Below are 22,956 nucleotides of genomic sequence, written 5' to 3' on the forward strand. Positions count from 1 at the left end.
CAGCTGACAGAACTTTGTACTAGAAAGGAGGGAGGATACAGAATGTCTCTTCAGGTACAGTACTAACTTATTTCAAATACCATAGATCTTGAAATGAATAAGCCACTTAGAAAATTCTGTTACCAGCACTTAACACTCTGCAGCTTAAGGAAGAGAGAAAGTTTTATAGCCCTGTTATGCATCAAATACTGTTTTTCTACCAGAGATCACAGCCTTGGCTTGCTGTTGTTTTCCTTTTCTACATAATCAAGTGAATTTCCTTTATGTGTAAAACCTTCTTTAATTTTAACAGAAATGGTGCTCTTAAGACATTATGGGTTAATGGAGCTGAGTTAAAATCCACTTGCCATCAGTTGCTGCCCTGGTCTATGGGAGTTTTCTTAGTGTATTAAATTTGCTTCTTCTATTTTTTTTCATTTCTTCTTTTGCAAACATGTTTTGAAATATTTCAGACATACTACTAGACAAAGAATAATAAACACCTCTGTTCATACTGTCCTGCTTGTGACTTAAAACACTGGCAATAGAGCTAAAGCTTCTGGAGACCCTTCTCTCACATCTGCCCATCACTTTCAGTCATTGGTTTCAAATACTCTTTCTTTTTTTTTTTTTTTTTTTTTTTTTTGGAGACAGAGTCTCCCTCTGTCGCCTAGGCTGGAATGCAGTGGCGCAATCTCGGCTCACTGCAACCTCCGCCTCCTGAGGCTGGTCTAGAACTCCAGACCTCAAGTGATCTGCCTGCCTTGGCCTACCAAAGTGTTGGGATTACAGGTGTAGCCACTGCACCCTGCCAAATATTCTTTTTTTTTTTTTTTTGAGATGGAGTCTCACTCTGTCACCCAGGCTGGAGTGCAGTGGCGCAATCTCAGCTCACTGCAACCTCCGCCTCCCAGGTTCAAGCGATTCTCCTGCCTCAAGTGATTCTCCTGCCTCAGCCTCCTGAGTACCTGGGACTACAGGCGCACGCCACCACGCCCAGCTAATTTTTTTGTATTTTTAGTAGAGATTGGGTTTCACCATGTTGGCCAAGCTGGTCTAGAACTCCAGACCTCAAGTGATCTGCCCCCCTTGGCCTACCAAACAAAGTGTTGGGATTACAGGTGTGGCCACTGCACCCTGCCAAATATTCTCTCTCTCTTTTTTTTTTTTTTTTTTTTTTCTTTGGAGACAGAGTCTTGCTCTGTCGCCCAGGCTGTAGTGCAATGGCGCAATCTCTGCTCACTGCAACCTCCACCTCCCGTGTTCAAGTGATTCTCCCTGCCTCAGCCTCTCGAGTAGCTGGGATTACAGGTGCACGTCATCATGCCCGGCTAATTTTTGTATTTTTAGTAGAGACAGGATTTTGCCATGTTGGCCAGCCTGGATGTTCTCTCATTTCTAAAAAGCAGTTTCACTTTAGACACCAAAAGCAAGTGTCCTAATAAACGCTGAAGAAGAAAAATATTTTATTAGATTATTTGCCCTTTCCTCTCTAACTTGAGAATACATTTTCTCAGAAAAAAGTAGAATCCTCAGATTTGTCCATAAACCAAGGAAGGGTACCTTAAGAAATTTTCTTTGTGTTACAGTGAAAATGACTATTTTGACAACCTGGAAGATAAGGAGCTAGGCTAAGTCTTATTCTAGTCTATCCTGTCTGTCACCAGGAAGATTTCCTACCTTCCCAAAGGTTAGTGCTCCACTTTGCCCCTATGTGGATTTATGTCATTGGAAATTGCTGCTCATGGCAGGTAGGTCCTGCAATTGGTCCTTTTATTCATCTTCAACTTTCTGGCCTGTGGAGGTTTTTTAGGAGTCCCTGGAGCACTTAGAACTGACTAGAATATCCCTCTTTTACCTTCCCTAGAAATATCCTGTTATGCTTAGTTTTTTGTTTTTTGTTTTTTGTTTTTTTTTTTTTTACCTGTTCATTCTGACTGACTTTTGCGTCTGTTAAAGATGACTTGGTCTAAAGAGTAATCTTAGGCTTAAGTTGTTCTTTTCTTCATTTGTTTTAGAAAGATTCAGGAGATTTATGATTTAAATTTTGACATCGTGATCATTACAATTAAAACACATTTTAAAAGTAAAAATATTTTCTACCTAAGAGAAAAAGGGCTAAACCTATTACAAAGGATGGCTCACTGTGGAAATAACTGATTGTCATGATGTGGTGAGTTTTGCTTTACTCCGCTAAAGTGGCTACGTGAAGCTCCTTCTGGTCTTAACTGCCTGGGCAAATCATAGTGGCCTTATAGTAGCTGGTACTGTTGGAAGACTGGCCTGTATTTCAGTGGATTTGCCAGCTTTTGAAGAACCCATGGTGATTTCTTCTGAGGTTTGCATGTTTTAACTTCCTTCATGCAAATGCTTTTAGTTACTAAGATTTTTATTTTACGTTGTGTGTTTTTCCATGGAGTATGGTCATTCTGTGTTTTGAGGGCAAGGCAGTGGGGTAAAGCTGAGTTGAAAAGCGTAATATGGCTCATCTTTTCTTTTTTTTCTTTTTTTTTGCATTTTGTGCTGCTTTTATTTTACGAAAAAGCTAATTCAAATCTACATTAAACTAAGTTGAATACAAAGTCTTTGTGAAGAAGGCCTGTTAGTCTCGTTTACAAAAATGGCCAGTGTCGTCTTTGGCCTTAAAATTTCAGGACGGGCACTTCAGATGGCTTCGCATTTGCATGTTTCAGTGCTAGAGCATGGGAATAGACTCTGACATCCACTGTAAGATGTTTTTCAGGTACGAGAGCATCGAGTCTCTGCAGCAGGTCATTCTTGGGTAACGAAATGACTTCCACAAATTTTCCATCCCCTGGCTTTGGCTTGGGCCTTACATTTTCTGCGTCATCTCTGTTAATGATTACTGTCACGATGTGTGTGGTACAATTTGACAAACCTGGGTCCATACAGACCGCTGGAGAACACTCGGCAGCGTCCCCTTTGTAGCCAGTTTCTTCCTCAAGCTCCCAAAGAGCAGCTGCTCCTGGGGTTTCACCATCATCTATGAGACCTGCAGGGAACTCTATGCAGTAGCCACCCATTGGTGGTCAGGACTGTTTCACCAGAACGATACACTCGTAGTGAAGCGTTCTCTGCAGCACAGCGATGACCGCTACATCATCACCAGTCTGTTCTTTCCTGGTTGTATGTTTCACTGAGTCCCAAATTCCAGTTCTACCAATAGGAGCCATGTATGTTGTTTTTTCAAGCTTGACCCATTTTCCTTCTGAAATTAACTCCTCTGAAATAATACAGTGTTTCCATTCTGAGACGATTCAGTTGGTTCTTGGCTCTCCCTTTTCAAACTAGTCTTTACAGCCCTCAGGAGAGAAGTTCACCTCCAAGGTGTAGGGGTGACAAAGGGAAGAGGACAAAAGAACTACTGGAAGCAGCAGTGTCAGCATACACCGGTGCCACGACTGAAGACACCGGCACCTCCCGAGGTGCTGAAAGGATGTGCCATGGCTCATCTTTTCAAGTCAACCAGTATTTATCAAGCTGCTCTGTGGAAGGTGCTGGGGACAGGATGGTAGCTGTCCTTAAAACCAGAATGATCAGACTCAGTGGAAAGAGAGTTAGAAGAGTTACTTGAACAACTGTCTCTGATTATAAAATAAGATGGAGTGATAAATACACTAGAATAGAGTTATAGATAAGCTATTGAAAAAAATCCAAGAAGACTTCATGGCAGAGTTCTTGTTTGAATAGGACTTCAAAGTGTAAATAGGAATAGAAAAGGCTTGGAAGGACGGGAGAAGGGGGAGGTATTCTGGTTTATGAGTTACATAAATAAGTACTTGGAAGCTTAGAAGTGCCTGGAATATCTGATGTGAGTTGAAGCATTGAGTGCATTAAAGAATAATAGTTTGAGCCAGATCAAACTAGGCTTGATTCTTCAGGCCTGATACTGTTTCATGCTAGCAGAGGTGGGAGAGAGAGGGTTTCCCAGCTCATTGACGTAATGAGCCACTGTGACTAATGGAAATTGCATATTCTTCAGGTAGGTTAGGGTGAAGTTCAGGTAGTTGAGAAATTCACAGCTCAGAGAGCCTGTCTTCCTTAGAGAGAGTATAAAAATTGACTCTCGGCCGGGCACGGTGGCTCACGCCTGTAATCCCAGCACGTTGGGAGGCCGAGGCAGGCGGATCATGAGGACAGGAGATTGAGACCATTCTGGCTAACATGGTGAAACCCCGTCTCTACTAAAAATACAAAAAATTAGCCGGGCGTGGTGGCGGGCGCCTGTAGTCCCAGCTACTCTGGAGGCTGAGGCAGGAGAATGGCGTGAACCCGGGAGGTGGAACTTGCAGTGAGCCGAGATCATGCCACCGCACTCCAGCCTGGGCGGCAGAGCGAGAGACTGCGTCTCAAAAAAAAAAAAAAATTGACTCTCATTGTTAAGTAGTCAGAAAGAAGTCTCTTAAACAAGAATACCAATATCAAAAGCTTCATTTTAGAGATTACTTTTGATGCATATATTGTAAAGCCACTTGTTTGAGATTTGAAGTAGTCAAGATTTTTCCTATATATGATTTACTTTATCTTGTGGTGGCTACCCAGTTAAATATATTCCTGAAGAGTGTTAATGTGAGGAAACTAAATTTTTGTAAATTGAGTCATTTTAGATGAGCAAGAATTTTTTTTACTGATTTCTATTGTAATATAATTAATCTGATTATTTTAGAGCAAGACAGTAGCCATCCCACCCCCATTCCTACTCTGTCCCATGAACATAATGCTGTAAGATTTTTTTCTTGTCAACATCTTGAACTGAGAAGCCAGTATTAAAATCTTAACCTTTATAACACACTGATTTTTGCCATTTGCAGATGACAAAATTCCCTGTTATTCTTAATTTAGAAATAACTTATGTGAGTGGACTTTTTCTAGTTTGTTTTTGCTTGCTAAAGAACACAAGTTGTTTGGGTTTAGGATAGGGTTTGGCGCACCTTTTCTGAAAGGGCCAGGTAGTTAATAATTTAGGCTTGGGAACCATATGGTAACTGTGCTTGTTGTAATTGGAAACACCTATAGACTGTACATAAATGAATGGGCATGGCTGTGTTCTAATAAAACTTTATATATAAAACAGGCAGAGATTGGGGTTTGCTGACTCCAGCCTAGAATTTTCTTCCATTTAAGCTGATTTCATGTCTGAAAGAAAGTAAAAGACAAGATGTCAAATTACTGCATTAAGTTATTCCTATAATGTAGGCACCTGTGGCTTTATAGAGACTGTTGTTTTTAAGTGCTGCTATGTTGCCTTTATATGTATAACCATAAGCAAAAATTTCTTTCATCTTGCTCTACCTTTTCCTCAAATATTTTGACTACCTGTCATGTACCAGATGTTAGGCTGGGGATAAATGGTGAAGAGGCAGAGTGGCCCCTGTCCTCGTAGAGCTGTAGACCAGTACAGGGGGCAGACAGTAAGCAAACAAAGTAATTCTAGGCTGTGATAAGCACTATGATGTTATCAAGCATGGTGCTGAGAGAGAATTGGGGGGTGGGGTGTTATGTATATAGAGTGTTGAGGGGAGGCCTCCCTTAGGAGGTGAAGTTGAAGCTGAGACCTGAAGCCAAGAGGATTTAGTCATGTGAAAAACCTGATGGGTCAGAAGACAGTCATCCTCCCCTTCTCCCTCCCTGGAATGTCAGTCAGTATAAACGTGGATAAACTGTTCACATTTTCAGAGGAAATATTAAAAGCTATTTTATAATATTTTTCCCCCTTTTTTTAACTTCCTTTTTAGGTAAGACTAAAAGCAATGAGAACAAATTTTTGTCTTCTGGTTAACACATGCACATACATTCTGAGTATACATTGAGTGTTGGCTACCAGGATAAAAGTTTTGGCATTGTGGCCTATTATTTAGAGCCTTTGGGATGTGTGAAGTTTGTTAAGCATTGTTCATTTGCATTTTGAAACCGCCTGTATTTGCGTTCTCATGGTGCTCCTAAAGGAACATGCGGTGGGAGAGCACCCTCTGCTGGCGACTCTCCCTCATAGTGCTCTGCCTACTATAGCCAGTGTGAGAGGCGAGGCTTCCCTTTCCAGAGGGTGTGCTCCAGTGGTCAGGCTTTGGGGTCTCACAGGGCTTCCACTGTCATATCACAAGCTCTTTAGGTCACGCTTGGGAGAATATTCATAAATAGACTTGTACATCCCTAGCTCCTGTGCTCTGCTGCTTTTTTCCTTATCTGTGGCCCTCTAATTATTAGTGCACTTTGCTGAACTGGTTACTGACACTGTGGTGGCAGATGAAGAGGGCAGTGTAAACTGGGTGAAGCTCTTGTGTTTTCTCCTGCTGTCTTTGGCAGCTAAGGACCAGCTAAAGTTGCCTCACTTTACTGATACATGCTGTTGACAGATGCATAAAATGAATATAAAGTGGATATGTGTGTGGTAGCATTTTGAATCTTTGTACAGGAGGAGCATGTCCTACGTGAAGTGATCATCCTGCAGGAGCCTTGACCTAGAGGGATTCACCATGTTAGCTAGGTTTGGGGTGTTTCATTTTTGTTCTCGGTGTGTTTTGTTTGTTTGTTTGTTTTTGTTTTGTTTGTCATCGTTTGTTTTTCATTTTTATTTTGTCCCAACATTTTCCTTTATGGTCCACCATTAGATATTGATCAGTTGAAGCTCATTTTAAGACTCGTTGGAACCCCAGGGGCTGAGCTTTTGAAGAAAATCTCCTCAGAGTCTGTGAGTTGATGCTTTGTAATTATCTGCCCTGTTGGGAGCCTCTGCCACTTACCTTCTACCAATCTGTACTTTGACCTGGGTATGTTTGTAAGCATACATGCCCTTTGTGTGCTGACTTACGGGATGAGTGAGGTATAAGACAGTGTGAGTGTGTGTGTGCGTGCACGCATGTGTGCCTGCTTGCATGCACAATCTGTACTTTGACCTGGGTATGTTTGTAAGCATACATGCCCTTTGTGTGCTGACTTACGGGATGAGTGAGGTATAAGACAGTGTGAGTGTGTGTGTGCGTGCACGCATGTGTGCCTGCTTGCATGCACAATCTGTACTTTGACCTGGGTATGTTTGTAAGCATACATGCCCTTTGTGTGCTGACTTACGGGATGAGTGAGGTATAAGACAGTGTGAGTGTGTGTGTGCGTGCACGCATGTGTGCCTGCTTGCATGCACAAGTGTGTTTTATTCTCTATCTGGGTACACACTAAGATCATGGGAGCCTCCATTAGACAATAGTATCCCAGTAAAGCAATGAGATTTGAGATTCTGATTCATTCCAAGAGATTAATGCAAAATTTGTGTCTCTGTCCTCAAGCCCTGACTTTCTTCTTTCTCGGAAGTTTCACGTATGCTCTAGAGCTCTTTTCACTGTTTCTAGTGTTTGTTTTCAGAGCATGAGCTTCACCATGTATTTAGTTTAACTTAATCACTAAAAGAATAAAATGTACATTGTCTGCACACTGTTGCCCCTTCCCATAAGTTATTTTTTGTTGTTTTAGAATAGATACTCACATATCCTATGTAAAATGTTTGTTCCCAACAGAGGGACCTTTCTACCCAGTCCCTAGACCCCACTCAGAAGAAACAACTTCACTCCTGATACCTCAGATACACAGGAACATGGTTATAAATTTTCCTCCTATTGCCTTGTAATTATAAGTTAAATAACCTGAGACAGAGTTTGGAACTAGTGCTCTCTTGCTTCTAAGCAGGGACTTAGACAGAAGCCATGGGAATGTGACTCTGGCTTACTTTTGCTATGATTTCCTGCTCTTGGTCATTTTCTTGGGCCAGAGGCATGAGAGAAGCCATGAAAGCCCAGCTTTTCTTCCTTTTTCCCTCGATCTGCCGCCAGGCAGTTGAACAAAAGAAAAAAGGAGCTATGGAGCCAAGCTCCAGTTATGCCTTCCTGGATTCTCCTCCCAACATTTATGACTGAAGGGGCCCTTTGCCCAGTTGGGAAGACGACTGGGTAGCTTGAGGCAAGCATAAGCAGGTGAGTTGGAACCGTTCGTCATCTTCCTGACAAAATAAAGAATACCATCATCTGGTATGTATCTGGTACATTTCTTGAAAGGATCCCAAAGCCCAGTGTATTTCTGAACCTCCACTCTGAATTTATTTCATTTACTTATTTAAGATAAAGAAGCAAAGCCCAGAAGGGCAGTGACTTTTCCACGTCATGCACTGAATCACGTGGCAGAGCTGAGTATAGATCTCAGATGTTCTGATAGCATGATCCAAACTATAATCCCATGTGATTACACACTATTTTGAAAGTCATTGTCAGTGTTACCACAATGTCAACCTAAAGAGATATTTTTTTCCCCTTTATGATATGTAGAAGCTGGATTAGAGTGAATCAAAGATATCAGGTGATGCTTAGAAAGAGCAGTACTTTTTTTTTTTTATTAATGTTTTTGCTTAGAAACACTGTCTTACAGTAAGAGGACCTAAGGGCAGAGGGAGGAGCTCAATTAATAAATAGTGCTAATGAGACCAAGCAAATTCATTTCCTTCCTGAGAGTGTCTCCTAGCAGCCCTTTCTTAGTCTTCTCTTCCATCCCAACCATGTGCCCTATAGATAGGTGCTATTAGTCATTTGGAATTGGATTAGGAATTCAAACCAAAGTCTAGGTAAAATAGTCGATAGTATTTATCTGTCATTAATCCATCACTTATTTTTAAGAAAGAAACACTGAGTGCACAGCCTAATAATGGAGGTCCCTCTGTGAAATGAGGCACATTATACATTTCAACAGCTCTACTGAAATTGAGTACCGGAATACGGAACTTAACTCAAATAATATTATATTGAGTATAAGAAAAAGAAAGGTTTTGTTTGTTTGTTTGTTTGTTTGTTTCCTACATAATTGGGGCAAGTGGATAAAAGTAGTTTAAACATCCTAGGGGGTAGACAAGATTAATTTGATGTTCATGACACAGCCCAAGTACCTGTTTATCTTAAAAGCACATGATGTATGGGAACAGAATGGAAAAATAAGGCCAGGTGAGTAAAATTGTTCAGAGATTTTAAAAATTAAAAAAAGAAAAAGACATTAGTGAAGGAGTATAGTAAATAGAAAGCCAACAGCTGTTTTCATTCTCCTGAAAAGTAGTGAAGTAGTGATGGCAATAATTATGAAGAAATTGAATGCTGAGTAAGAGAATGCAGTAATGGATTTAGAACCTATTAGAATGAGCCGTAGGAAAAGGTATAAATGGGTCGTGATGGAGGCCAAGGATAGAGAATTCATTTGGTTAATGTCCCAGTATCTATAATAATCAGTGACAGAACAAGAAAATCATATTAAGAAAGCAAAAGCAGACTGTGCACAGTGGCTCACATTTGTCATCACAGCACTTTGGGAGGCTGAGGCAGGAGGATCACTTGAGGCCAGGAGTTTGAGGCTGCAGGGAGTGGTGATCGTGCACTGCACTCCAGCCTGGGCGACAGCAAGACCTTGTCTTTAAAAATAAATAAACTAATTAATTAAATTAGATAAAAAAGCGAAGACCTGACTCACTCACATTTTCCTCCAGAAATAGAATCTTTCTAACTTCTTGACAGAAAGGGGATATAATAACCTCTTTGACTAAAGGAGACAAAGACAGAAAATGTGCAGGCCAGGTATCATTCACAGAAAGAAAGGGGAAGTGGAGGGTTTTTACATTTTAAGACTCAACTGGTATTCTGCTATTGCTGGTTTACTTTGTGGCCCCTTTTTGTTATTTCCCTTGGCATGAAAAGTATCATTTGTTATGTGATTTGTTAAAGGTAACTCTAAATTCTGTTATCTATACTCGTAACAAAATAAAGAATTCGATCATCTGGTATGGATCTGTTAACGTTTCTTAAAAGGACCACAAATCAAAGTGTATTTCCTACCCTCTTTGGAATTTACTGGCCTCTGTCTTTGGGCTTAGGGAGCGTGAAAGGCAGCGTGGAGCACATGGCTCTAGCTCTCTCCCCGTGGCCAGCCTTAAACAGATTACTGCTAAGTCATCTGACCACTAGGGAGTTCAGTTCAGAGGACGAGCTAAAGTAGAAAAATTATTTGGGAAAGCCATGAAGAAGTAAAATTGCTTGGTCATGGTGCTTATTGAAGATGACGCTTCACCTGAATGAGGGAATTAGTAGTTAACAAGAACAGGACTAGAAAAGGGGTTTATTGAATTACATTGAAGATTTTTAAAATCTCATCACATCTGCTATTAGTAGGAACATGATAAACAGTTCTGACATTTTAGAAGCGGGCGAGTTGTATCAACATTGATGGAACAGTTAAAAGAGAGAAGTTGTAGTACAGCTTACATATGTGCCTATACATATAGAAAATCTCATAGTTCTGCCCTTGTCAGATACTTGCAGAGTATTCTGCAGACTTCCCTCCAGCTGTTTGTTAAATGAGGTTAGTCTGTTCGCTTGTTGAAGAGACTTGTGGAGGAAATCATGTGGCATGCTTTAACACTGTCAGCAGCCTGTGACTTCTGTTTTGCCTTTGCCATTAGCCTCTAACCTGCTCCTCTTCTCCTCTTTCTTCATTTACCATTTTGTGTTTGTGGCAAGTATTTTAAATGTACCACTAACTAATGTCTTTGAAATGTGGCATTGCTTATTAACCCAGATGCCCACGTGTGTCTTAATTCGGAGGGATGGTGCCTTGGAGAACCTGTGCCGCAAAAGTTTAGTATCTTCCTTGAATGGATATGTTGGATATTTTATTTTGTTCAAAGTTGAGTCAAAATTTTTGGAATCATCTATATTTCTCCCACAAACAAGTTTTGGCCATCAGTACTTGAAAACAGTTCTCTGGCTGGCATCCTGGATCAAGGGGCAGTCTGTTTCCAGGGAACCTAAAATATTTAACAGTAAAGATGATGCTAAAACCAAAGAAAAGTAATTTTTCTTATCTGCATGGCCAGTCACTGGCTACATGCCTAGTTACTCATGTCATTCACAGAAGCGTACTTTAGCATGCAGCTGTGGGCTCTTGGGTAGGGGGAATGGGGGGTAGGTTTTTTTGTTTGTTTGGGGGGGCTTTTTGACCTTTTTAAAAACTTGAGTTGAAAATTATTTTTTGCACTGTATGTTTAACAATGCCCTTGACTAGGCATCTAAGATATTAACCAGCTTCAGCAGATTATGCGTCTGACAGGAACACCCCCCGCTTATCTCATTAACAGGATGCCAAGCCATGAGGTGAGAACAAAGAGACTGTACAGGGATGTCGCACTGAGAAGCCACATACTCTTTTTATTGCCACTGTATAACCAACAGTTTTTAACATCACTGGATGCTTGCATGTGCCTTGAGGCCTGCCTATGTGCTATTGCAAGATGTTGACTTTTGGGATAAAATGTCATCCAGTCCTGTGAGATTGGAAATATAATTAGTAAGCTTGTAAATGGAAAATTGTTATTTTTATATTTGGTTGTGTGAATTTAGTGCTTGTGAAGCAGTTTCTTTGTAGCTGCTATGCCTGTAGCTAGGGTGTGCTACTATCGTGACCTTTATCAGAAGGGTAGTTAACTGAAGTCCATTAGCATGCTTTCCAATTCATCCACTTTTTTAATGACCAAAAGAGGATTCTTTATTTAAAAACAAAACAAAACTGAAATATCCAATACTAATACGTACTATATTTAAAAGAAAATATACAAATAATATAGAATAAATACAAACACTTTGGTACAGTTAGGTACCTTCTTTATTAACTACTTAGTCTAACTCGTTTTATTATCAGAGGTGATTGGGGCACTTCTTTCTTTCTAAGATACCCTTAATATTTTGGGGAACCAGGTTGGCATCACAGAGGGCCCTTCCCAGCAGCTTTGTTTCTACTTCAGCTATATTCAGATCATCTTTTGATTTATCTTTATTAAAGGGATGACTGTTCTCTGAATGAGATAGTTCTCTCTTACCTGTTTTCCCTTCCTCTTTTTATTTACATGTTCAAGTAGAAAGGGATTACAGCCATTTATGTATTCAATTCCTAAAACTTTCTTTTCAAATCAGAAAGATTCTCAATTGCTTTTCAAAGCAGACCTTTCCTCTGACTCCACATGCAATAATTAAGAAGCTGAAGGCTGGGCGTGGTGGCGTGCACCTGCAATCTCAGCACTTTGGAAGGCTGAGATGGGAGGATCAGTTGAGCCCAGGAGTTTGAGACCATCCTGGGCAACACAGCAATACTGCAGGTCTACAAAAAAATTTAAAAATTAGGGCATGGTAGCACATGCCTATAGCCCCAGCTACTTGGGAAGCTGAGGCAGGAGGGTTGCTTGAGTCAGGAGTTCGAGGCCATAGTGAGCTGTGATTGTGCCAGTAACCTCCAGCCTAGGCAACAGAGCAGAGACTGTGTCTCTAAAAAAATTTTTTTAATAAATAAAGAAGGTGAACTTGCCCAAGCAACCAGATTTTTTTTTTTTTTTTTTTAAGACAGGATCTTATTCTGTCACCCCAGCTGGAGTGCAGTGGCACGATCTTAGTTCACTGGAACCTCCACCTCCTGGGCTCAAGCTTCCTGGGCTCCATCTCCCTGCTCAAGTGATCCTCTTACCTCAGTCTCCCAAGTAGCTGGGACCACAGGCATGCGTCACCACACCTGGCTAATTTTTTGTATTTTTGGAGACAAATTTTCACGATGTTACCCAGGCTGGTCTCAAAGTCCTGGCCTCAAGCGATCTGCCCACCTTGGCCTCCCAGAGTGCTGGGATTACAGGCATGAATCACCGTGCCTGGGCAACCAGAACTTTTTATAACCTTGTGTGTGTATCTGTAAACATAAATATACATACATACCTTTACTGTTGGACTGTATTAAAACAGGAATTTTAAAGAGGTGGTTAAGATAGCAGACTTTGCTTCTGAAGGTGATAGTGGGATAGCAGATAATGTTTCTTAAACTCTCACTTGGAACCAAGTACTGTGTTAAGAAGGTACTAGGTTTGTTATCTCTAATCTTCACTCCAACCCTGTGAGGTAGGACTGTTATATTAAGTTTATATTAACTTTTTTGTTACCAGTGTTACTTTGTTAGCAAGGTTTAATACTGATATCCTTTGATGTACTAAGAGCACCTACTGAAGTCAGCACTATCAAAAGACTGCTGGTCCAAGACTTTCTTTGGGAATACCAACCCCTCTACCAATTTAGCTGTTTGAGAAGGCTGTCTCAGGGCTACTTCTTACATATCTTGGCTTCAGTTTTTAAACTTCTCATTCTGTGATCAGAAAGCTAATGAAAGAGAATTTGATGGATGAGCATTCTCGTTCACTTGAAATGCAACTGTGAGAGATAGCAGGAATAAAGAAGGTGATGATCATAACTAGGGAAGTTAGGATGGCAGTAAGAGAGGAGTTTTATCAAAGACAGTTATAAATATTGGAGTTAGTGGACTTTGTCAGTTAACACTCGTTCCTTAGCAGGACCAAGATGCTTTCTTTGAGAGCAGTAACATTATTAAACAAAGTCATTCTGAAAACCCTTGTTTTTTCAGGCAAGAAACTATATTCAGTCTTTGACTCAGATGCCGAAGATGAACTTTGCGAATGTATTTATTGGTGCCAATCCCCTGGGTAAGTTGACCATATCCTCACCTCATGGATATTGAATTGGTTATGATATAAATTGGGGATTTGAAGAAGAGTTTCTCCTTTTGACCAAATAAAGTACCATTAGTTGAATCTTGGAAGGTGATAAATATGGCTTTTATTATCTATTTGTGTTGTCAGATTTTTTTTTTAATCACATGAGATGCTTGTATGTTTAAATGATCACAGAACTTGGGATTGGGGGAATGGGCAGGTACAGTGGAGAAAGGAGAGAAAGTAATGGGCATGTTGAGAGAAAAGATTGGCGAGGCAGGAAGAAGCAGATACGGAAGAAAGCTATAACTTGTTCACAACTGCTATGGATTTATGGTGTCCCTGAGTGGAGGACAGAAACTACTGAAGTGCAGGTGGGTGTTTAGAGGAGCCACCCAGGAGCTCCCTGCAGGTGCTCTGCTCTATCGGTAGCTGCCGTTGCTACAGATCCTGTCATCTTCCACACTCATGAACTTTTCCCCTCCCTTCTTCTTTCTCTGCCCTCAGAGGCGTAATCATCCTCTCCTGTTTGTGGAGCTTATTTGCTACCTAAACTTAAAGGAATGGCTTCATATGCCTTCAGGATCCTTGGCAAAGGGAAGTGATGGTGGCAGCTGAAGATACGTGTTGCCTTGGCTAAAAAAGGAGTTGCTTTATTATTATTATTATTATTATTATTTTTTTTTTTGGTAGCATCAGGGTCTCGCTCTTTTACCCAGGCTAGGGTACAGTGGCACAATCATAGCTCACTGCAAGCTTGAACTCCTGGGCTCCAGTGATCCTCCTGCCTCAGCCTTCCAAATAGCTAGGACTACAGGCATGCATCCCCATGCCTGGCTAATTTTTTAAAGAATTCTTTGTAGAGACAGGGTCTCGCCATCTTACTAATCTTGGACTCCTGGGCTCATGCAGTCTGCCCACCTCAACTTCCAAAAGTGCTGGGATTCAGACATGAGACACTGTGCCTGGCGGACTACATTCTTTGAAGGGGAGGACTGATGTGTGCTTCAGATCCCCCCTGAAAGCTGCTTTTCCTGAGGCTCATTTCTTGACTCTTGAGGAGGGCAGTGGACAGTGCTGTTTAATGGTGGACACAGAAGGATCAGACCAGGACCTCCCTACAATAGGGAAGGGAGCTATGCTATGGTAACGAGTATAATCTGCCTTCTCACTTTTTTTAAGATTGTATTGTGTGGTGTGTTTTAAAATCTCACTGCATTTCTTTGCATCTGTTTGGGTCATCTGTCTTCTTAAGGGTCTTGGCAGCTATGCTTCAGGTTTAGTTTTATCTTTTTGAGGGCTGACAGCCATGCTGACCTCTTTAGAAGCTGGGGTGAAGGCTAGGTGATTTTACCTTTCTAAGTACTTCATCCATAGTGATTATGGAGAGGAATTTTAGTGTCGCTGTGATAATTCTTATAGTAGCAGAGATGCTCATGCTCTTTGAAGTATTGGGCAGTTGTGGATGAGTTCATGTCAGCCTTGGAGACGGAGAGTATGTCATATCTCAGCTGGGTCGCTCTCCTGTCCTAGGATGAATCCACAGTCTCATCAGGGGTGGGTACGATTCTACTGAGACTGGCTTAGGTTTGCATCTGCCCTGGCATGCTCTCATTGGCTTTGTGTGATTTATTTGAGCTGTATTATCTAGTTCAAGGGTCTGTGAGAAGCTCTCTTTGAGCCTTAAGTACTACAGGATGTTGGGAAAAGATGTTGTGTTCTTTCTTTCTTTTTTTTTTTTTTTTTTTTTTTGAGACAGAGTCTTGCTCTGTCGCCCAGGTTGGAGTGCAGTGGTGCGATCTCGGCTCATTGCAAGCTCCACCTCCTGGGTTCAAGTGATTCTTCTGCCTCAGCTCCTGAGTAGCTGGGACTACAATTGTGTGCTACCACGCCTGGCTAATTTTTTGTATCTTTAGTAAAGACGAGGTTTCACCGTGTTAGCCAGGATGGTCTCAATCTCCTGACCTCGTGATCTGCCTGCCTCGGCCTCCCAAAGTGCTGGGATTACAGGCATGAGCCAGTGCACCCAGCCCGTCGTGTTCTTTCTTGTCGTCATTCTGTTCTGAACTTGTTTCATTTTATAAGCCTTAAGTTTTAAACAGGGCAGTACTCACTGACACCCTCTTAACAGACTCAGAAAGATGTGTTAATTCATTTTTTAGGGGGAGAGGGTAGATATTTGTGTTCCAGCAGCTTATTTAGGTCACGTACCTCCTGATAGGTCTTCCCATTCTTTGAAATCATGACATTGAAACCTCCAAAAGAACTAGATACCACTTTGCTAATGAGTTGAAAGGAGGCTTTGGTCCATCTGGTGCTCAGCACTGTACTTCTCAGCATTTAAACGTGCCTTACAGCGCATTGCCAAACAGTGATGTCATGTAATGAGGCTCCCCTTGCTGGGCAGATGGAGAACAGTGTTACTATCACAAGCTCGTGCCCAGCATATTAACTGAGCAGGAACATGCCAGAAATATAAATATTAACAGCTCTGTTTTGTCAGCCACTGACTTTGTTTCACTGCTATTCCCAAAACACGAATTAAAACTTAAATTACCCCTTGATGTTAGTGTGTATATTTATCTGTCAAGATTTTTTTTTTTTTTAAGAGATGGCATCTCACTCTGTCACCCAGGTTAGAGTACAGTGGCACAGTCACGGTTCACGATAACCTTGAGCTCTTGTGTTTAAGTGATCCTTCCTCTTCCCTATCCCAAGTAGCTGAGACGACAGGCACATAACGCCATGCCCAGCTAATAAGATCTTTGAGGAATCTTTTTCTTGCCCCTGATCTTATTGGTTATAAGAACGTAGTCCTTTTTACCCTAGGGGTAACAGAGACTTGTCATATAATCTGTGTTCAATTATAAAATCAACAGCTGATAAGGTTTCTTTTTCTAAGAAGAGAAGACCATCAGAAGAATATATATATATAATCCAGGCATTCACCTAGTACTGTAAAGTGTAAACTTATGAACTTGAATTGACACATGAATATTCACTTTGTTTCTGTATCCCCCTGAAGCCCATATTTCTCCAGTGGATTACTCTGGAATTCAAGCTGTAGGATGGGTGTTTTACAGCCTCCAAGATACACAGCAGTAGATCTCTATAGGAAGCTGTCCTCTTCACTACTCACCCCCACCCCCTCCATATTTAAGGAGTAATTTGCAAAGTCTCAAAAGCCTATTTCACCACAGTGATAACTGGTTATATGGCAGTATTTATCCTCCCAAGTGCCACCATGCTGAAACACAAAAATACTCATTTGAAATATAGAGTTAGACAAATTACCATTTTGTAACCCCTTATGAAATAATTGCTTTTGGGAAGGAAACCCAGTGAATGCAAAAAGCCATAAGTGAAAAGAGTGGATATTTACTTGGTACCAAAATATTCCACAGATTACTTGCTTTGGTCAAAGGGGAAACATCTTAACCCAGTGATCATTTTAGCTCATTAGTAGTGGGACAGATGGCCTTAATGCACTATCACGTGCACAGCATCACCTGTATTTTTGCTGAAAATGTTTAACCTGATTCTTACCAAAATTTTTGACCTGACTTCTAGTTTTTGGGAAGTACAGGGGATAGCGGAAAGCAGGGTATAGACACATGACAGCAAAAGAAGCAAAATCAGACACATCCCAAGAAACGGTCATTCTCAGGACAACCAGAGGGTCTCTTTAGATCAAAATCAGGAAAGAACAGGGCTTAGAAGTAAAAAGATTATTCTAGACTAAGAGAGACTAAAGAAATCCAGTCAGTTGCAGTGCATGGCCCCTAATTGAATCCTGGTTTCAACAAACTAGTTCTAAAAGACAACATTGGAATAATTGGAGAAATTTTAACATGAACTGGATTTTAGATGATATTTAGAAATTATTTGTCAGAGATGATAACAGTATTATGATTATATAGGAAGATGTCTTCGTGTTGAAATATTTGGGGACGGTAAAGTGTCATGGTCTATAATTTTATTTTAAAACAGTTCAGAAAAAAATACATATAAAGAAATATAAAAATGTTAATTGTTGAATCTGTATGCTAGGCATATGAGTGTTCACTTTATCATTGTTTTTACTTTTCTGTTTCTGTATATTTGAAATTTTTCATAGTGAAATTTTTTAAAATAAAATTCCCTTTGATTTTAATACCATGCCTCACCCTCATCACCATGTAAACCCCCCAATTTATTCACTGTTTGAAGATCTGTTTGATGAATATTTGATGTTAGTAAATAAACAGCTTAGGGGGACAAAAAAAAACAAAAAACAGCCCTGCCTACCTATTGTAGGTTACTTTAGCTGTAGGCTTTTGTTTTTATACAGTTTGACTATACTGGTAGCAGTTTGACATTGACGTTCCACAAAAGCCTGTTCAAACAGAATCCCAGTCATTTAAAAAAATTCTTCTTTAGTAACATATTATTTAAAAATACAAAATACAGGAGGAGGGTGAGGGTTGAGAAATAACCTATCGGGTACAATGTTCACTATTTGGTTAATGGGCACGCTAGAAGCCCAGTCCCCATCAGTCCGTGGTGAGACCCATGTAACAAACGTGCACATGTACCCCCGAATCAAAAATAAAATAAAAAATTTTTAAAACATACAAAATACAGATACACACACACACACACACACACGTAAAGGAGAAGAGGGTTAATATATCCTAGAGTAGGTATTTTGGAGGAGAATTCTTTGTTTGGATATGAAGGGTCAAAACTATGTTTGCTCAATAAGGCATACTTTTTTGTAACATGTTAAAAACTCTTTTCCTTTATGTCTATGGTACTGATAGCTGTCGACTTGCTGGAGAAGATGCTTGTATTGGACTCAGATAAGAGAATTACGGCGGCCCAAGCCCTTGCACATGCCTACTTTGCTCAGTACCACGATCCTGATGATGAACCAGTGGCCGATCCTTATGATCAGTCCTTTGAAAGCAGGGACCTCCTTATAGATGAGTGGAAAAGTAAGTCCTAAGGGCAGGATTAACATCTTGAACCACTAACCAAAAGCGGTGGGAAAAATAAAAACTGAATGGTCATAACCAACTTGCTAAAGCTTGTAGTTGAGGTCTCTAATGCAGAATGAATATGTTCTCTGGTGGAAACTGTTGTAGACAGTGATACTCTCTGGACCTTTGAGATACTTATGTCTGGTCTGATTTTATGCACAGCCCCTCACATAGGAGCTTTGCATGGAGAGTTGAGGTTTTCAGAGTCATTGCATATACAACATCTCTCTGAGCTTTTACAGTTTTACAATTAGTAGAACTGGGGCAAAGAGAATTTATGTCTTATCAGTTAACTTAGAACTAGTTAGGGACATAGCCAGGAATGGAACCCGTGTATCCTGTGTCCAGTCCCATATTCTTTCCACAAAACACAAGTTCAGAACTCTAGTTAAATCCCAAGAGCCAAGACCGTCTGTTGCCGTAGCTTGTGAGAGTGTTCTTTCATTCTTGAGCACCTCCGTAGAGAGCTTAAAAGAAGAGGCACTCAGCGATGAAAAACATGAGAAAAAAAAATGGTTCTTTTCTATGTCCTTTGAACTTCTGTGTGTTAACGTGTTCCATTAGGATATTACCTACAAGCTGTGAGGTAGCCCATCAAACCACTACCTGGACAGGGAGGAAGGATCTTGAGCTTAGAAGTCAGAGTGCTCGCCAGCAAAGAGAATGGCCTAAACTCTCACATCTTACTTTTCCTTCCCAATTTCTAGGCCTGACCTATGATGAAGTCATCAGCTTTGTGCCACCACCCCTTGACCAAGAAGAGATGGAGTCCTGAGCACCTGGTTTCTGTTCTGTTGATCCCACTTCACTGTGAGGGGAAGGCCTTTTCATGGGAACTCTCCAAATATTATTCAAGTGCCTCTTGTTGCAGAGATTTCCTCCATGGTGGAAGGGGGGGTGTGTGCGTGTGCGTGCGCGTGCGTGTTAGTGTGTGTGCATGTGTGTGTCTGTCTTTGTGGGAGGGTAAGACAATATGAACAAATTATGATCACAGTGACTTTACAGGAGGTTGTGGATGCTCCGGGGCAGCCTCCACCTTGCTCTTTCTGAGAGTTGGCTCAGGCAGACAAGAGCTGCTGTCTTTTTAGGAATATGTTCAATGCAAAGTAAAAAAATATGAATTGTCCCCAATCTCAGTCATGCTTTTGCCACTTTGGCTTCTCCTGTGACCCCACCTTGACGGTGGGGTGTAGACTTGACAACATCCCACAGTGGCACGGAGAGAAGGCCCATACCTTCTGGTTGCTTCAGACCTGACACCGTCCCTCCGTGATACATACAGCCAAAAAGGACCAACTGGCTTCTGTGCACTAGCCTGTGATTAACTTGCTTAGTATGGTTTTCAGATCTTGACAGTATATTTGAAACTGTAAATATGTTTGTGCCTTAAAAGGAGAGAAGAAAGTGTAGATAGTTAAAAGACTGCAGCTGCTGAAGTTCTGAGCCGGGCAAGTCGAGAGGGCTGTTGTACGGCTGCTTGTGGGCCCGGAGTAATCAGGCAGCCTTCAGAGGCGGTCATGTGTGCATGTGAGCGCATGCGTATACGTGCGTCTCCCTTTCTCCCTCACCCCCAGGTGTTGCCATTTCTCTGCTTACCCTTCACCTTTGGTGCAGAGGTTTCTTGAATATCTGCCCCAGTAGTCAGAAGCAGGTTCTTGATGTCATGTACTTCCTGTGTACTCTTTATTTCTAGCAGAGTGAGGATGTGTTTTGCACGTCTTGCTATTTGAGCATGCACAGCTGCTTGTCCTGCTCTCTTCAGGAGGCCCTGGTGTCAGGCAGGTTTGCCAGTGAAGACTTCTTGGGTAGTTTAGGTCCCATGTCACCTCAGCTGATATTATGGCAAGTGACATCACCTCTCTTCAGCCCCTAGTGCTATTCTGTGTTGAACACAATTGATACTTCAGGTGCTTTTGATGTGAAAATCATGAAAAGAGGAACAGATGGATGTATAGCATTTTTATTCATGCCATCTGTTTTCAACCAACTATTTTTGAGGAGTTATCATGGGAAAGATCAGGGCTTTTCCCAGGAATATCCCAAACTTCGGAAACAAGTTATTCTCTTCACGCCCAATAACTAATGCTAAGAAATGCTGAAAATCAAAGTAAAAAATTAAAGCCCATAAGGCCGGAAACTCCTTTTGCTATCTTTCTCTAAATATGATTACTTTAAAATAAAAAAGTAACAAGGTGTCTTTTCCACTCCTATGGAAAAGGGTCTTCTTGGCAGCTTAACATTGACTTCTTGGTTTGGGGAGAAATAAATTTTGTTTCAGAATTTTGTATATTGTAGGAATCCTTTGAGAATGTGATTCCTTTTGATGGGGAGAAAGGGCAAATTATTTTAATATTTTGTATTTTCAACTTTATAAAGATGAAATATCCTCAGGGGTGGAGAAGTGTTGTTTTCATAACTTGCTGAATTTCAGGCATTTTGTTCTACATGAGGACTTATATATTTAAGCCTTTTGTGTAATAAGAAAGTATAAAGTCACTTCCAGTGTTGGCTGTGTGACAGAATCTTGTATTTGGGCCAAGGTGTTTCCATTTCTCAATCAGTGCAGTGATACGTGTACTCCAGAGGGACAGGGTGGACCCCCTGAGTCAACTGGAGCAAGAAGGAAGGAGGCAGACTGATGGCGATTCCCTCTCACCCAGGACTCTCCCCCTTTCAAGGAAAGTGAACGTAAAGGCCTCATCTCCTTTATTGCAGTTCAAATCCTCACCATCCACAGCAAGATGAATTTTATCAGCCATGTTTGGTTGTAAATGCTAGTGTGATTTCCTACAGAAATACTGCTCTGAATATTTTGTAATAAAGGTCTTTGCACTTGTGACCACATATGTGTTAGGAGGCTGCATGCTCCGGAAGCCTGGACTCTAAGCTGGAGCTCTTGGAAGAGCTCTTCGGTTTCTGAGCATAATGCTCCCATCTCCTGATTTCTCTGAACAGAAAACAAAAGAGAGAATGAGGGAAATTGCTATTTTATTTGTATTCATGAACTTGGCTGTAATCAGTTATGCCATATAGGATTCAGACAATACCACTGGTTAAAATAAAGCCTATTTTTCAAATTCAGTGAGTTTCTCAAGTTTATTGTATTTTTCTCTTGTTTTTATTTAATGCACAATATGGCATTATATCAATATCCTTTAAACTGTGACCTGGCATACTTGTCTGACAGATCTTAATACTACTCCTAAAATTTAGAAAATGTTGATAGAGCTTCTTAGTTGTACATTTTTTGGTGAAGAGTATCCAGGTCTTTGCTGTGGATGGGTAAAGCAAAGAGCAAATGAATGAGGTATTAAGCATTGGGGCCTGTCTTATCTACACTCGAGCGTAAGAGTGGCCGAAATGACAGGGCTCAGCAGACTGTGGCCTGAGGGCCAAATCTGGCCCACCACCTGTTTGGTGTAGCCTGCTGAGAATGGCTCTTACATTTTTAAATGGTTGGGAAAGAAAAAAAAAAGAAGTAGTAGATTTTGTAGCATGTGAAAAGTAATGTAAAACTTAAATTCCAGTATCCATAAATAAGTTTTATGAGAACAGAACCACATTCATCTGTTTATGTATTGTCTCTGGCTGCTTTTGTGCTACAGTGACAGAGGCAAATAGTTGCAGCAGAGACAGGACCTCCAAAATGTCAACCATTTACCATCTGGCCCTTTAGAGAAGTCTGCTGACCCTTGGCCCAGGGCTACAGTTTTCTCATCTATAAAGTGAAGTTCAGGTTTTTTTCATCTTTGACATTCAAGACTATCTATAAGCCATATATTTTTATTATAAAACTGCCAGAGAGAAGGTTTGGTTTGTATATATATGTGTACATTGTTTGTAAGCTTTTAGGCGAATGTATTTGATGACTCTGTTTTGTCTTAGCTGGCTACGATCCTTGAAAATATTCTTCAGAATGACTGAATTGCATCACGGGATGAAAGAGTCACGGGGTCTCACAGCTGAGTTCTCAGGGACTTTGCTGATGTGCTTCCTTTCTTGGTGTCCTTGGAATGACACCCAGCAGGTGTCTCAGGGCAGATTGTGGGGCTCAGCCTGTGAGGATATTGAGAGCTGGGATTTTGTCCAGGCCCTGGCTGGCAGCTGGGAATGAAGGCAGTGATCGAAGGCAGACCAAGCATAGTCTCCTTTCCATCCCCAGTGACTTCATAAGGAGGTGAGAGAAAAGGGCCCCGGTTGTTACATGGGGTCCTTTAGCTCCTGTAAGAATCAGATAGTTGGCCGGGTGTGGTGGCTCACGCCTGTAATCTCAGCACCTTGGGAGGCTGAGGCGGGCGAATCATGGGGTCAGGAGATTGAGACCATCCTGGCTAACACAGTGAAACCCCGTCTCTACTAAAAATACAAAAAATTAGCTGG

The 22,956-nt window shown here is 41.1% G+C and overlaps 2 protein-coding genes across 5 annotated transcripts in view; one reads left to right on the plus strand and one right to left on the minus strand.

Annotated features, from left to right (window-relative positions):
- The window catches only part of MAPK14 (mitogen-activated protein kinase 14), an 83,940-nt gene extending 62,283 nt beyond the window's left edge, over positions 1-21,657 (plus strand). For 2 of the 4 annotated variants that reach the window (XM_002816802.5, XM_063725224.1), the window contains exons 9-12: positions 6,609-6,688; positions 13,468-13,546; positions 18,358-18,531; positions 19,284-21,657. In XM_002816802.5, coding sequence (XP_002816848.1) covers positions 6,609-6,688; positions 13,468-13,546; positions 18,358-18,531; positions 19,284-19,351 — 401 coding nt within the window. In that variant the 3' untranslated portion in view covers positions 19,352-21,657. Of the gene's footprint in view, positions 1-6,608; positions 6,689-11,088; positions 11,169-13,467; positions 13,547-18,357; positions 18,532-19,283 lie in introns of those variants that run through there. The other 2 variants (XM_002816801.5, XM_009241792.4) reach the window with 2 other exon arrangements.
- LOC129059921 (ADP-sugar pyrophosphatase-like) lies at positions 2,622-3,073 on the minus strand. The gene has a single exon (XM_063725225.1). The coding sequence runs from the start codon at positions 3,021-3,023 to the stop codon at positions 2,622-2,624; it is 402 nt and encodes a 133-aa protein (XP_063581295.1). The 5' UTR covers positions 3,024-3,073.
- Positions 21,658-22,956: the final 1,299 nt, after the last annotated feature.

The sequence above is a fragment of the Pongo abelii genome, chromosome 5, assembly GCF_028885655.2.
Source record: "Pongo abelii isolate AG06213 chromosome 5, NHGRI_mPonAbe1-v2.0_pri, whole genome shotgun sequence".
In the NCBI taxonomy this organism is placed as follows: domain Eukaryota; kingdom Metazoa; phylum Chordata; class Mammalia; order Primates; family Hominidae; genus Pongo; species Pongo abelii.

Coding starts and splice junctions, on each gene's coding strand:
- LOC129059921 (XM_063725225.1), bottom strand. CDS start 3,023: ATGGGTGGCTACTGCATAGAGTTCCCTGCAGGTCTCATAGATGATGGT.